General features: G+C 45.2%; 4 protein-coding genes across 4 annotated transcripts; 1 reads left to right on the top strand and 3 right to left on the bottom strand.

The window, feature by feature from the left end:
* Positions 1-4,698: 4,698 nt before the first annotated feature.
* JR316_0011237 (uncharacterized protein) lies at positions 4,699-5,300 on the top strand (the record flags this gene model as incomplete). Its single annotated transcript, XM_047896894.1, has 4 exons — positions 4,699-4,707; positions 4,775-4,967; positions 5,042-5,167; positions 5,236-5,300. 4 exons carry the CDS (start codon positions 4,699-4,701, stop codon positions 5,298-5,300), a joined length of 393 nt encoding a protein of 130 aa, XP_047743303.1.
* Positions 5,301-5,907: 607 nt separating this feature from the next.
* On the bottom strand, positions 5,908-6,643 carry JR316_0011236 (uncharacterized protein; the record flags this gene model as incomplete). The annotated part of the gene is made up of 3 exons (XM_047896893.1): positions 5,908-6,167; positions 6,228-6,420; positions 6,632-6,643. 3 exons carry the CDS (start codon positions 6,641-6,643, stop codon positions 5,908-5,910), a joined length of 465 nt encoding a protein of 154 aa, XP_047743302.1.
* Positions 6,644-9,766: 3,123 nt separating this feature from the next.
* JR316_0011235 (uncharacterized protein) lies at positions 9,767-10,351 on the bottom strand (the record flags this gene model as incomplete). Its single annotated transcript, XM_047896892.1, has 4 exons — positions 9,767-9,831; positions 9,896-10,018; positions 10,093-10,285; positions 10,343-10,351. The coding sequence occupies 4 exons, from the start codon at positions 10,349-10,351 to the stop codon at positions 9,767-9,769; spliced, it is 390 nt and encodes a 129-aa protein (XP_047743301.1).
* A 760-nt stretch (positions 10,352-11,111) lies between these two features.
* JR316_0011234 (uncharacterized protein) lies at positions 11,112-13,039 on the bottom strand (the record flags this gene model as incomplete). The annotated part of the gene is made up of 2 exons (XM_047896891.1): positions 11,112-12,763; positions 12,817-13,039. 2 exons carry the CDS (start codon positions 13,037-13,039, stop codon positions 11,112-11,114), a joined length of 1,875 nt encoding a protein of 624 aa, XP_047743300.1.
* Positions 13,040-13,244: the final 205 nt, after the last annotated feature.

The raw sequence follows: 13,244 nt of genomic DNA, 5'->3' as shown, positions 1-13,244 counted from the left end.
GATTAGGGTTCCGTGTATAGGCCAATGCACAGGCTGCAAATCTTGAATTTGGCTCTTCGTCCGGCATCCTTGATAGGGCATCTGCTGCTACATTTTCCTCCCCTCGGATGTAACATATCTCGAAATCGAAATCTGCCATGTACATCGACCATCTCATCTGCCGACGTGACATCTCTTTCTGCGCCTGAAAATATTCCAATGTTCGGTGGTCAGTGTAGACTTCAAATTTGACCCCTAAAAGACTGCTGCGCCACTTTTTCAATGCTTTCACAATTGCCAGGAGTTCTTTTTCGTGTGTTGGATAGTTCTTTTCTGCGTCTTTCAGCTGATATGAATCGTATGCAACTGGTCTTGCTGATTCCCAATCTTTTCCAAAACTCAAGACTGCACCTGTTCGCCTATCGCTTGCATCTGTTGTCACGTAGATCTTCCCTTCAGGGTCATCGTAATCAATGACAGTGAGGCATTCCGCCCCTGTAACCAGTTCCTTGATTGCGTTAAAGGCTCGATCATGATCGGCGGTCCATTTGGGGAAGTCGCGATCGCATTCTTTGCTTGTCAGTGGTGATAAGATGCTAGTATGTTCCGCGAGCGCAGGGAGAAAGACAGCCAGATATCTTGTGAGTCCTAGAAATCCACGTACATTTGTTGCGTTTGTTGGTCGTGGCCATTTCTTGATTCGGTCTGTCTTTGCAGGGTCTGCGTGAATGCCGTTTGCGGAAATAACATGTCCCAGAAAGATAATTTCAGTTGCAAAAAGGACTGATTTCTTTGCATTACAATAAAGTCCCGCTTTCCGAAGCGCTTTCAAGACCTTTTCTACTCGTTCTGATAGTTGTTCCAAGGTGTCTGCCCAGATCACAATATCGTCTAGATAGACGTGACATACTTGTGCAATGAGTTCCCGTAATGCATCTGTCATTCGCCGTTGATGTGTAGCTGGCGCATTCTTCCCGCCCATTGGCATCACAACCCATTCGTATAGGCCCCATGGTGTACGCACAGCTGTCAAGTGAATGTCGTCTGGGTGTACTCGTGTTTGGAAGAAACTGTTGGTCATGTCTAATTTTGCAAAGAATTTGCCTTTTCCACAGTCTGCAAGAATGTCATCTACTCGTGGAAGTGGAAATTTGTCAGATATAGTGTTCTTATTGATCTCCCAATAATCGTTTACCCATCGTGGTGGTACTGACAGGTCAGGTACTCCGTTTTTATACTTTGGAATGCAGAATGCTGGCGATGCATATTCAGATGAGGATGGTCGGATACGTCCCGCGGCCAGATGCTCGTCAAGAAGCTTCTTCCATGCATCGTGATATTTCTTTGGAGCAGCGTATCCTCGACCCGCATGTATCTTGTCTTTGTCCACCAATCGTATCCGGTGATATATGTGATCAGGAATATCTACGTTGTCTGGTAGGCGGTCAGGAAAGCGATCTCGATATTTCTCTTTCATTTCTTTGTCCATGCGCAATAGCTTCTGCTGAAATTGAATGTTGCTGATTTGCTCATTAATCGCTGCTACCAACTGTTTTGCACTCTCTGGTTCGACCTGTGATCGCAGATGTTGTTCCTTTGCCATGGCTGATCTTCTCTGTTTGTCCTGATCTATCCCTGCGTCCGTCTTTAATCCCTCACAGATAGCAGTGCTCTTTGCAGCAAGAGTATCTCTTGTTGGTGGATTCATTAAATCATATCCAGAACGCTTATCAATAGCCGTTCGTTTCCGAGTATCAATGACTATATTTTCTGGGGAAAGAAATGACAATCCAAGTAGCAGCGGTATAGATAGGTTTTGATGAATCTTTGCTTTATGTGTCCGTGATATCCAGCTCCCGTTTCCTGATGCAACCCGAATCTTAACATACTCCCTGCATTCTAGCGGTGTATTGTCAATCGATGACAAATTGTCCTCGGCGGGTGGTAGTGGATATCGGGGGAGGCCGAGCTGGGTGACGAGTGTCTCGTCAATCACTGTGGAAGGAGATCCCGTATCAAGCATTGGTCGAATGCGAAGAGGAAAATCCACAACCGCTGGCCCCTCAATCTCCATAACTGGAAAGAGGTGCGGAACGGTCATAGACATGGTAGGGACGTACGAATCAGAATCTGTCTCCTCGTCATGCACGGTATATGAGGAGGAAGCATTGATTTGCCCCACGGGCAAGGACTTCCTAGTGCCCTGCTCTTTGGCATCCTTCTCACGTTGTGCCTTTAATGCCATCTCTTCTGTAAGGGTCTTGTATCCGTTTGCTGTTGGCCATCCATTTGGGCAGTTCCTTGCGCGGTGGTTGACGTAAAATCGACGGCATTTGGTACAGCCATTGTGATTGTCGAGTAATGTACGTTCTTCTGCTGTGATTTTAGGTAACAGTGGCCTTCGCACCCCATTATCGAACTCGCTGTTTGATGGTCGAGGGTTGGGATTTGGACTATCCGAGAGACGCAATAACAAGGATTTCTTGTCAAGCCTGCGTGCAGCCACTCGTGTTGCGTAGCTCGCATCGATTTGACGTTGGGTGCGTGCACGTTCCTCACGAAGGCGGTCGTCACGGTCCTTTACTTCCAGTGACCAGGCGGCTAATTCGGTGGCCTTGACTGGCTCGAATCCGAGCGACTCACGAAGCTCCTGGTTCAAGTGTGACTCGAGCTGTATCTTCAATGCTTCATTGGGGAAGGCGTACCCCTCTGGTGCCATCGTCTTCAAGATCGCATTCAAATTCTCCATTTCGATCTTCCAGTCGATGAAAATACGGTCGCCCTGATAGGACGTTAGGATCTGTTCACGGACTTTGTGAGCCCACTTCTTCTCCAACACGAGCACTTGAAGCTCCTCCAGATATTTCTCCAGCGGCAGTTCATCAATCCGTGTGGAATCTGCTTGATACCAAGCCACCAGTCTTGGTTCTTGCATTCCATCGGCCACAAACTTCACAACTTCTTTTGGCGACTTCGCTGCATGCTTCATGTATTTGCGGCAAGCAACCGCCCACTGCTGCATTACCAGAGGATCAATCTTCCCTGGTGTGAGAATCGGTACGTCCTTCATCTTATTTTGGACAACCGTAGCGAGCGGTTTATCGTCATCGTTTGGCATCTTGACTCTGACAACGGTGGGATACCTAGGGTTGCGGCGATTGCGTCGATCTCTGATCGGATTGCTGATCGCGGTGGGAGTGTGTGTGTCGGTATGGTCTTCGTCCTCTGAGTTAGAGGTCGCTGAATCTGAGAAGCTGAGATTCACTGATGAGGCAGACGGTGACGGCGGTGGACCTTGGGGTTCAGTTCGTGGTTTGCGGAAAACAGTAAGGCCTGGAACAAGCTCTGAGGGTAATCCAAGCTCTTCTCGTCGTTGGGTCGACGCTCGAGTGGTCCGCGACGATTCGGTATACAGTGTGGGCAATTTACGGTAACGGTAACAGTGTGCGGCGGTGGTACGTAGTCGGCTTCAAAAAAAAAGTGGAAGGCTGTCGGGATCGGCAGCCTCACTCGCTGAAACAGAAGGGACAACGCTCTCTTCGTTGCGTAGCGTTCTAGTCAATACATGATGTGTAGTAAATTACTATAATATATTTACCTTCGTTGCGTAGCGTTCTAGTCAAGCAACGAAGGTCATTTGTTTCCCTTTTGTCTTTCGGTCTCAATATCTTTGTAAGTTGATTAGCGAGACCCAATCTGGGCTCGCGTTTGTGCGCCGTTTTGTTGTGCGCGTCCGCCTGCGGTGCGTGTTTGCGTGTGTGGTAAGTCTCCAGGCTTACATCTACCCACAACAGACGGGGGACGGCAGTATTTTAGTTCCGTTGGTCTAGCCGTGGTGCTGGATACTCGGATCGCAGTCGGTTTGGGGTATGGGCAGTCGATGTATTGCTCGCTTTGATTTGATATATGAAGTTGAGGGGCGCGATCGGAACGGTTCACTATCAGATTCCTTGCACGTACGCATGTCATCTACATCACAGGAAGTTCTGAATGCAGCAGTTTGCCACGGCGTATGAGCAATTCAAAGAGCGAACTATCTCTCGTTGTGTCATGCAAGAAAGAAGCAAGATGGCGCGATGAGCGCTGGAGGCGAATTACGGAGACTGTGGTGGAACATTGCCGTGAGACTCTCGAATGCAGCTAACTGTACTCATCAAACCTCTCGAGATATGTCAAGTCGTGTGGGCAATCATTTGACACGACATCTATATATATCTACGCAGAAAGAGGTAAATTAGGGAATGTGAGTTTATATGTCGTTTTATGCCACACCTTAGCAAGTCCTCCTGGTTCCTGTGTGGTATAGTCACCTGGACCTCTAACTATAGCGCGTGAGATTTTTCCTCAATGTATAGCACTGTTGCATGCGCTAGTTCATTAAGAGATACACTAGTAACATCATTCTAAGCTGATAAAGTCATCCACTATGCCCGTCCAAAGTCCCGTCGACGTTGACACAGAAGCAACCCGTGTTGTTTCCTGTAACTGCTTTCTGTGTATCGTTCCCCTGAAGCGATACATGGCGGGTTGATCGAAACAAATGAATGAGCAGTATACTCAGAAATGCCATCTGTATGTCAGAAATTGAACAGTTAATGAAAACAGAAGTTAGAGTGCCCTCTTCAGCTGATCATGCATGTCTTAGCTATAAAAGACACATAGAAACACGGGTCAACCTACCAAACCAAGTTCCAGATTCTAACAGATTCAAGATAAACAATGCCCAAGGTACGTAGAAATCAAGAATCCAGATTAGTCGTACAGTTGCGAGAAACTGATTTGGACACTTGCGTAGCATATCCCACACCAGCACTACAGCGAGAACCCGTACGAGCTCGTCGATAAAACTATCATCCACCCTGATATCGAGCACCACGACCATGAAGGCGAGGTAACGCACTACCTCCTTCCCACGGTCTTCTCCATCGCGCAAGGTGCCCAGTTCGTCGCCAAGTACCCTGGCCAAGGCGTTTTCTACTTCAGTGAGGGTAAGTAACGTGAGGCGTGCAATCACTGTATGCTGACGCTCGGGTACTACATCCGTTTACCTAAAATAAAATAGGCGAATTGAAGCATGAAGACCACGACAATCCCGGATCACACATTGCGATGAAAGCAGGCTCTGTGCTGCACGTTGAAGAGGGGTCAGTTTTCCGCTGGCACTGCAGTTCCCCTGAAGGTGCCAAAGGTATGGGATAGATCTTGCAATACTGCTATTTATGACATTCACTGACTTACTCTTGATCTATTTTATAGGCTTCGGTGTTTTCTATGTTCCGATTACTGTGAAGAGCATTGATGAGTTTATAGTAAACGAGTAATCGCTGGGAGCCGAGACAAACCGTTGATGATGAAGTTGGAGTATCAGAAACGGCTTGTAATATGCGAGAGTATAAAACCCATCAAACGTTCAATACATTGTTACATGCTACCAGATAAGATTTAAAAGCATTAATCAGAAAGATGCAGAATGAATTATTGCTGGAAACTGCTAGTTGCGCATCTTCGAAGTGCACAAAGTTAGTTTCGTTCATGGAATTCCATTGTAGGTGGTCGGCGCGTTTCATTTGATACAATTTGAAGACACCCGCGCAGAGGTCCGTGCGTTCAGGAATTCAAGCGGAGTCTAAACATAAAGGCAGCCGAACTATTCCGCTGAACACCACTTATTCAACAGGATGTGCGTTCTGCATGCGGACATATTGTTCTGAACTTGTTTTACCTATGCGAAAGTATGCCGGGGTAGAAGTAAAAGTATCCACTTCCCGGAAATGGCAATGCTAAGGCTTTAAGACTTTCCTTCAAAAATTGACGCTAAACCCATAGGTGGAATATATCATTTAAACGACCGTATGGGATTGTATCAGGGAAGTATTTCATATTTACATCGACTTATTTTCTCGGTTGAATCCGTCTCGATTACGGTAGTCAAGGAAAGACTGGTTTATGCAGATACAACGAAACAGTCAAAACTCTTGATGGATACGGGGAGGTAAAATGCTCCAAATCCTGTTTCAGTGCGTAAATAAGCAATGTGGCGTTACGATTGATATAAAATTGTTTACAACCTTTCGCTACGGAAGGCGATGACCAACGGAGAGCCGAACCCTCGTCGATATGGACAACAGCACCGGCGCTGACTACGTTGATTTTCCCTGGATGTGCAAGATCCTCATACTGGCATTCACCTAAACAAACCCATTAAGTGAAAGAAGACGCCGAAAATGGTGATGGATAAAGTCATTTACCCTCCGTGAAATAATAGACGCCCGGTCCATGAGCTTTGAGGACGGCCGGGTCACCTTTTTCCAGCGTGAAAATGACAGGAAGAAGATGGTGCGTAACGTGGCTGGGATGATCATGATGTTCGATATCTGGATGAATGGTTCCGTTGGGGAAGAGTTCATAGGCATTTTTATGGTAATTCTCCTTGAGAATATGCTAATACATATATGTTAGCACTACGGAAATCGTTGGTAGCGTTAACATATACTTTAGGCATCTTCAACTTTAACAGAGAAGGAAGGGGCTTGGTTTGCTCGAGGACGAACGATTTTCTGCATTTTATACTCTCCACCAAGTTGTATTCTTAGCTAGAGCTGTCAAAGATTTTGCAAGCTCGCAACTACAAAGTACCGAGTCATCTGCTGACCATAGACTTCATTTCAGACGATGAAAGGGACCCTACTTGGTTTTGAATATAGCGGGTCCAATCTTCGATAAATGGTTCTATCCTTTCAAGCGACTTCGTTGTTCGGAGCTTCTTTAAGTTCATTTCCGTACATTTGTCTGAGCGCGCTAACCTGAGAATTTCTTGACAGATATTCAGGGATATTAGCAATAATATTGTATTTAAACGGTACGAGTGCATGTAAAATATTACTAAAACCACAGTAACTAAATGGATACTTCGTCTTCCAGACTTAATATACAATATATATATATATATTACAATGAGCCTTGCACATATACATTACAATGAGCCTTGCACTGTACTTTGATTTTCATGAACTCTGCACTACGTTGTTTTACTTCCAATCGCTACAATACAATATATATGAATCTCACCTTACTGATATTAGACAGTAATGGGTCACCAGCATATAGGCACCCAGACCCGCGCGCATAAAACTTCTTTCGACAGTGCAAGAGCTAGATCCATCATGCAGTCGTTATCAGCTACTATGAATAGTTATCAAAGACAGATCTTAGAAGCCATCATTTTCTGATTATAGGCATCAATAACGAATATAGCACAGAACGAGTGCGTTTCACACAATTTCTTTCCAATACATGACTGTCATTTGTATTGTCCTTACTAACTTACCGCTCAAATAGACGGAATTGTTCCATGGCAGAATTTTCGATGTCAACAGACATGAATTCGTCATTGTTCTCTGGGCCCATCTGACGTGTTAGTGATGATCGATAGTCTGATCACCTACTTTCCTGCCTATGAGTCCGTGTTTAGGATACAGTTTATCTTCTCTTTATGCTTGAATATGGAATCTTTCGATGCTGAAACGTCTATGGTGCAATATATACCAAAATGTACGGTTCTGCGGGACTAGGAGAATTGGCTATATCGCAAACACTCCCAGAGTTGTGTTGCAAATCTGGTAGTTTGATGGACAGTCTCTTATTTTTACGAGAACCGACACTGAGAGAGCCCAATGCAGCTACACTTGCGTACCAAGTTATGAAATTATTCCCCGACGCCGGAGGGTTCATATTGAAGTGACGTGCGTTCTCCAATGTCTGCGTTACCAACTTAAGTATGTTGCAGAAGATAATGGAACATATTGTACTCAAGGGTCTCGCCTCCTCCATGAGTATTCAGACTCGCCGATTTGGGAATTTTTGTAAGGAACGTGCTTCATACTCCATTTTTTCACATTTGTAATGACCCTCCAAAATTGCAATTTCATATAAGCCTGCCATGTTAGCAATAACATCCTCCCTGGATTCTTCCAACTGGGATACCAAGTTAAATTACTCTACCCCTACAACGAAGTCATCAGCCCGTTCAACTGATGTCGGAACATATGCCACAGCAAAGCCTGCGTGATATATGGTAAGATAAAGATTCAGTATAAACATTTCTCGTTCATAACCTTTTGCTCCTGTGCTAGAGTTGCATTTCCATCGTATAACAGCACCTTCCTCAATGTGCACCACAGACCCAGTGTGTAGCACAGTAATAGAACCAGGATTTGATAGATCCTCGTATTCTATTTCTCCTAGTGTGTGACATTGTAGAAGTCAACAACGCAGGCTGGAAAAGAATTTAAATTTGGGTATCCATACCTTCCGTAATGTAATAGACACATGGCCCTGGATATTTTTCCGTGACCTTACCGCCGTTCTCCACGACAAAGACAGCAGGAAAAAGATAGCGCTCTGTGTTACTAGGATGATCATGTATTTCAACAGCCGGATGCACGACTGTTTTTGGAGCATATTTGTATGGGTTCACTGTGTATTCTTCTGCGGGGATGTGCTGTGTGCATATGAGTTACATAGTCCTCGGAAAGGTGAAATTGAATGAACGGCACCCACTACAGGCATTTTGAAACTTTCCTTGCACACCGGATGGTTTTCACGGATCTTTATAGTGCTACGGGGGATCAACATTGAAGCGTTCAGCTATATCAAGTTATCAGGCTACTCATAACGTGCTTCTCTGAACGGCGATTTGTTGTCTAGGTCAATATAAATAAGTTGGTTATCAGATAAAGGAGGCAGAAATAGTCAAATGTATATCAGCTTACCCAGGTATCTGCAAATATAATGTGGTAAGGGGTTTAGATGTTATACAACTGTTGACATTCAAAATGATGAATTTATAGCTGAGGAACTTGATTCCGGTCGGAGTGTGATGTTGCTTCACTACGTCGTTATTAAATGACCTACAATGTTGCTCATCAGCGCTAGACTTATTTGGCCGATTTGCAAGTAACGGTCTATAACCTTGTTTTTGCAAAAATGCTTGAACGAATTGCAGTGAAACGTGGTCAAAGCCTAGCTTGAAAGCATCCATCTTGTGAAAATAAATTCAAAGTTAAAATTTTCGATAAGCTTGTTGTATTATATCACGTTAAGTGAAGCTGAAAGCTTGAAGTTGGAAATCTTGAAATATTGCGTACTGAGTACTTGAGTACTTCGGTACTAAAGTACTGTGAAGTTCGAGTACCCCGGACCATGATGAGGCTGATATAAGGGGGCGTTTTTTAACCAACTCGTGACTTGACGAAGGGAAACCTGCCCTAAAGAGTCGCCATGTCCAAATGGTCCGTGCTCAGGCCATCGTGGGAGAATGTAATGACAGAGTGCCGAATTCCAACATCGTCAAGAACCTCACCTAATACATCTATACATCGTCAATGGGGTATTACACTTCGTGGGCTGGAGTGTCATAAAATGCAATAACTGTGAACTTTTTCCTTAAAAGAGACCTGCCAAAAAAGCTGATGGATTTAGCAGATGTGAACAAATATGCTACCTGTAATCTCGTCAGTTGCAAGCTCCATGGTATTTCCAGGTTGTTATGCCATTGACATCCTTTATTAATTATCGGAACAAGCAGGTGAGAGAACCATATCGAGGGACAGTCAGACCATTCAACAAATAATATTCGGCTGCTCTTGATATATATCAATGCTAGTCGGTCGAGTCATGCTAAACAAGAAAACTTTATTACAATATCATATTCGAGCTGTAGATATTCATTCTTGTCGTATCTTTATGTGCATGTATCTTTACAGACTATTTAGGGATGCTGAAGGATTTACTCGGTGACTACAAATGAGTCAAAGCTCTTGATTGATACTGGAACATAAAACACAGCAAATCCTGTTCAAGTAACGTTGAAGTGGGTTAATAATATCTAAAAAACTATCTTCCCAGCTACACTGACCTTTGGCAATGGAAGGGGAGTGCCATCGGAGAGCGGCGCCATTTTCAATATGAATGACAGAGCCTGCTTTGGATACAATAGTCCCTTCCTCTGGCTTGGCAGTGTCTTCGTACTGGATCTCTCCTACAGTTGCGCAAGCGCATGATACATCAGTATCATGCAAGGCCTATGTCAGTAATATTATAATGGGTGCACACCTTCATGGATGAAGTAGACACCAGGGCCGGGGTACTTGAGGATGACGGCATCGCCTTTCTCCAAGGTGAATACTGCTGGGAGGAGATAATGCTCCGCATCGCTTGGGTGGTCGTGGTGTTCGATCTCTGGGTGAATAGTTCCCTTTGGAAAGAGCTCGTAGGGCTTATGCAGGTAGTGGTGTACTGGAATATGCTATCGAATAAAACATCAGCGACGGCGTAACAGACTGTGTATGTTATGATCACATACTTTAGGCATCGTGCTCTACCGGGTTATGATTTTGTTGAATACTCTCTCGACGTTCGCCCGTCTTATAGACCGGCGCGGTGGCGTTGATATAAGTTTAGTCCGTCTTCTGGTCCATTTTCTGAACAGTTACACCCGGTTCTGATTCGTTTCTGACAAGATGATCACTACGCTAATCAATATCGTATGACCGAAAGGTGGCGTCATCCTTGAGAAGAAAAGAACAGGATGAATTGTATCTGTAACATTATTCAGGCACTGTTGACTTGTGGATAGAGGCTGCTTGAAGTGTTCCGGCTTTTGAGCGGTGTTCCGATCTTCCGTGCGAACCAAATATCTTGTTCTTTGCCCACGGATTTCAAAGACCTATTATAATTTGTGGCGCTGGAGTATACCTTGCACGGCTAAGTGCCCAAATAAAGTGCAGGTTCTTGTCCATGACGCGGCTGAGAACCGCTGACATTGTACTTGCCCTTATTTTCAGGTAATCAACAAATTCGTAATGCTACATTTTTTCTTAAATTGTTTCCACAATACAGTTTTATCCTTCCTTGCATTGACAAGTAATTATAAAGACTTTTCGGACTGTACATGACAGCCCACCCTTTGCTGTCTCAAATTACCCTGGTCTGGATAATAGCTCCCACAGATACCTAATTCGCCTCCTGAAAATTTTGACTATGTCCTTGTCAAGTTGCTCCATGGACACATTATCTGTTTGTTGTAAATGACGTAACGTATTCACAAAATTAGGTGTACTCTGGGTGTACTACTACACAACAATGACTTCTTCAACCTGTGCAGAGTCAAGCCAACTGGCAGTGCCTCCCATGCCATGTGAGTCGAAATATCCAATTCTACGATATTTTGTCTTGTTATTCGGTTCAAGACTGTTTTTTGACAGTTTAGCAAGGATGATGCCTTCAACCTCTGCGTTTTTTCGGTATATGGATATGGCGAATACATCATGAATGTCCTGGTCGTCTTCGCTGTCAATGGACCCAGTCCCAATCCATTTCTGTTCGAAGCCCTCTTTGCTATCCCGCTTATGATACAACAGTTTAGAATTTTGAATATCCCACCTGCATTCCTCTAGAGGTGCACGAAGAACCAGAACACCCCTATTAACCTCTCCAAACGGGTGCTCACTGTATTTTAGCTCCACTTTGCAGTCGATAACACTGGCAAGAGTATCCCCTTCATGCAACTCTTTATCATATAGCTTTCCAGGAATGATAGATCCGTCTATAGATGCCCACGACCATGATGGTGCACGGTAAACTTTTGGACGTGGCATATCCATATCAGCAAACTTTGACCAAAGTAAATCGGAGAGGAGTGTGTCCTGCCACAGTCCTGCAAGGTAGACCCCGCCCCAAACAGGCTGGAATGCCTCTGCAACACCGGCAAAAGCCACAAATTTGTCCTCGGGTTTCGTAAGCGCACGGCGCGTATATCCCTCTACCGCAGAGTGCCATGCGAACCGCGCGGATACCCAGGCTGGCGAGCCTCGGGTCACCGTTTTCACATCTTTTGAACCTTCTTGTGCGAAGAAGGAGGCAGGAAGCAGATTTTCGCGGTCTGGGTGGTCACCATATGACCCGCCGACATTCTGCGCGCCCCCAGTACGACAGTGAAACTGTACCGTATGGGACGCGAAGACGAGTGCGCGTGGAGACATAGCGTATTCCTGCAGACACCACGCGCGCTCGTTTACGGGCTCCATTCCTGGGAAGTAGTCGGACCATTTGTCGAACGTATCCTCTGACTCTGCGTAAAATGATGTAGGGGACATGCGCACGGTTCCGAGGGTGAAAGGGGTACGATTTCCTTCTTCTTCTGGGAAGCAGGGGAACGGCATGGAAATGTCACGCGGAAACTGGGCAGGTGGAACGGGCGGGCGTGGCTCCAAGAATCCTGTGCTTACGCGTTGAGCACTCGCAGCAATGATGGTAACATATGCATTGCGGTAAATGTGCCCCATGCGCGCGATCTCAAGCAACTTGTCGTCTTCAGAGTCTTGAATTATGCATAGGGAGTCTATCCAGAGGTAACGCAAACCCAGTGCAGTGGTGGTGTGGATCGCATTAAGTATGGTCTTGGGGAGACGCGTAGTGTCAATTTTGTCAGTATATGCCTTGATGTTGTTTTTATTGGTACTGTGAGGTTGGGCTTCACCCCAGACGTAGCTTAGTGTGCAGTACGAGCCTTCTAGGTTTGTTGTCTCCACAAGTCGGGGATTGTTGGCGTCGCTGCAATCTATCACGCGGGTGGGTAATGGAGGACATGGGTCGACGCGTGGAGAACAACGTTTATGAGAGCGTACACACTCGTCCAGGTGCTTTTTGCATAGTGAGAGGGCCTGAGAAGACCCGACCTCGATGATACGACTTCTAGCAGTAATATACTCTGCTGATGGACTGTCTGACTCAATCCGGTGAATATGGATTATATAAGTAAGGAACTGCGCCGAATACCTGCATCAGCATATAAAAATCCTTCAAAGCTTAGAAAGTTGTTGATGTATATGCAAAGCGCTTGTGTGTTCTTTGGCGATCCTAGGTAGCCGTTTTGAGGTCTGATACCCATGATAATGTCGAGTGTACCACTCCCTGATCTACGAGTGTCTTCCTGTATAAGTGTGAGAATGAACATGCACCATTGGCATTCAGAAAAAGCATTCTTTTTGATATCTTCCATTGTAATTGTGTAAGAAAGGCCTCCTCTTGGTGGTTCGTCAGCATCGGTGCGAACTAGCGGCTTGCATAACAAGCCAAGCTGTACAGAGAATACTGTTTCCCAACATACTTGACAGATGGATGAAGGTCGTCGAAAAGTGGGGTTTTCGAGAGGTTGAGAAGTTCTCTTAGATTTGGTTGAGCTAGGTGAGATAACAGAGATACAA

The sequence above is a fragment of the Psilocybe cubensis genome, chromosome 11 (genome assembly GCF_017499595.1).
Source record: "Psilocybe cubensis strain MGC-MH-2018 chromosome 11, whole genome shotgun sequence".
Classification (NCBI taxonomy): Eukaryota; Fungi; Basidiomycota; class Agaricomycetes; order Agaricales; family Agrocybaceae; genus Psilocybe; species Psilocybe cubensis.
This window is presented reverse-complemented; position numbering and strand designations above follow the sequence as displayed.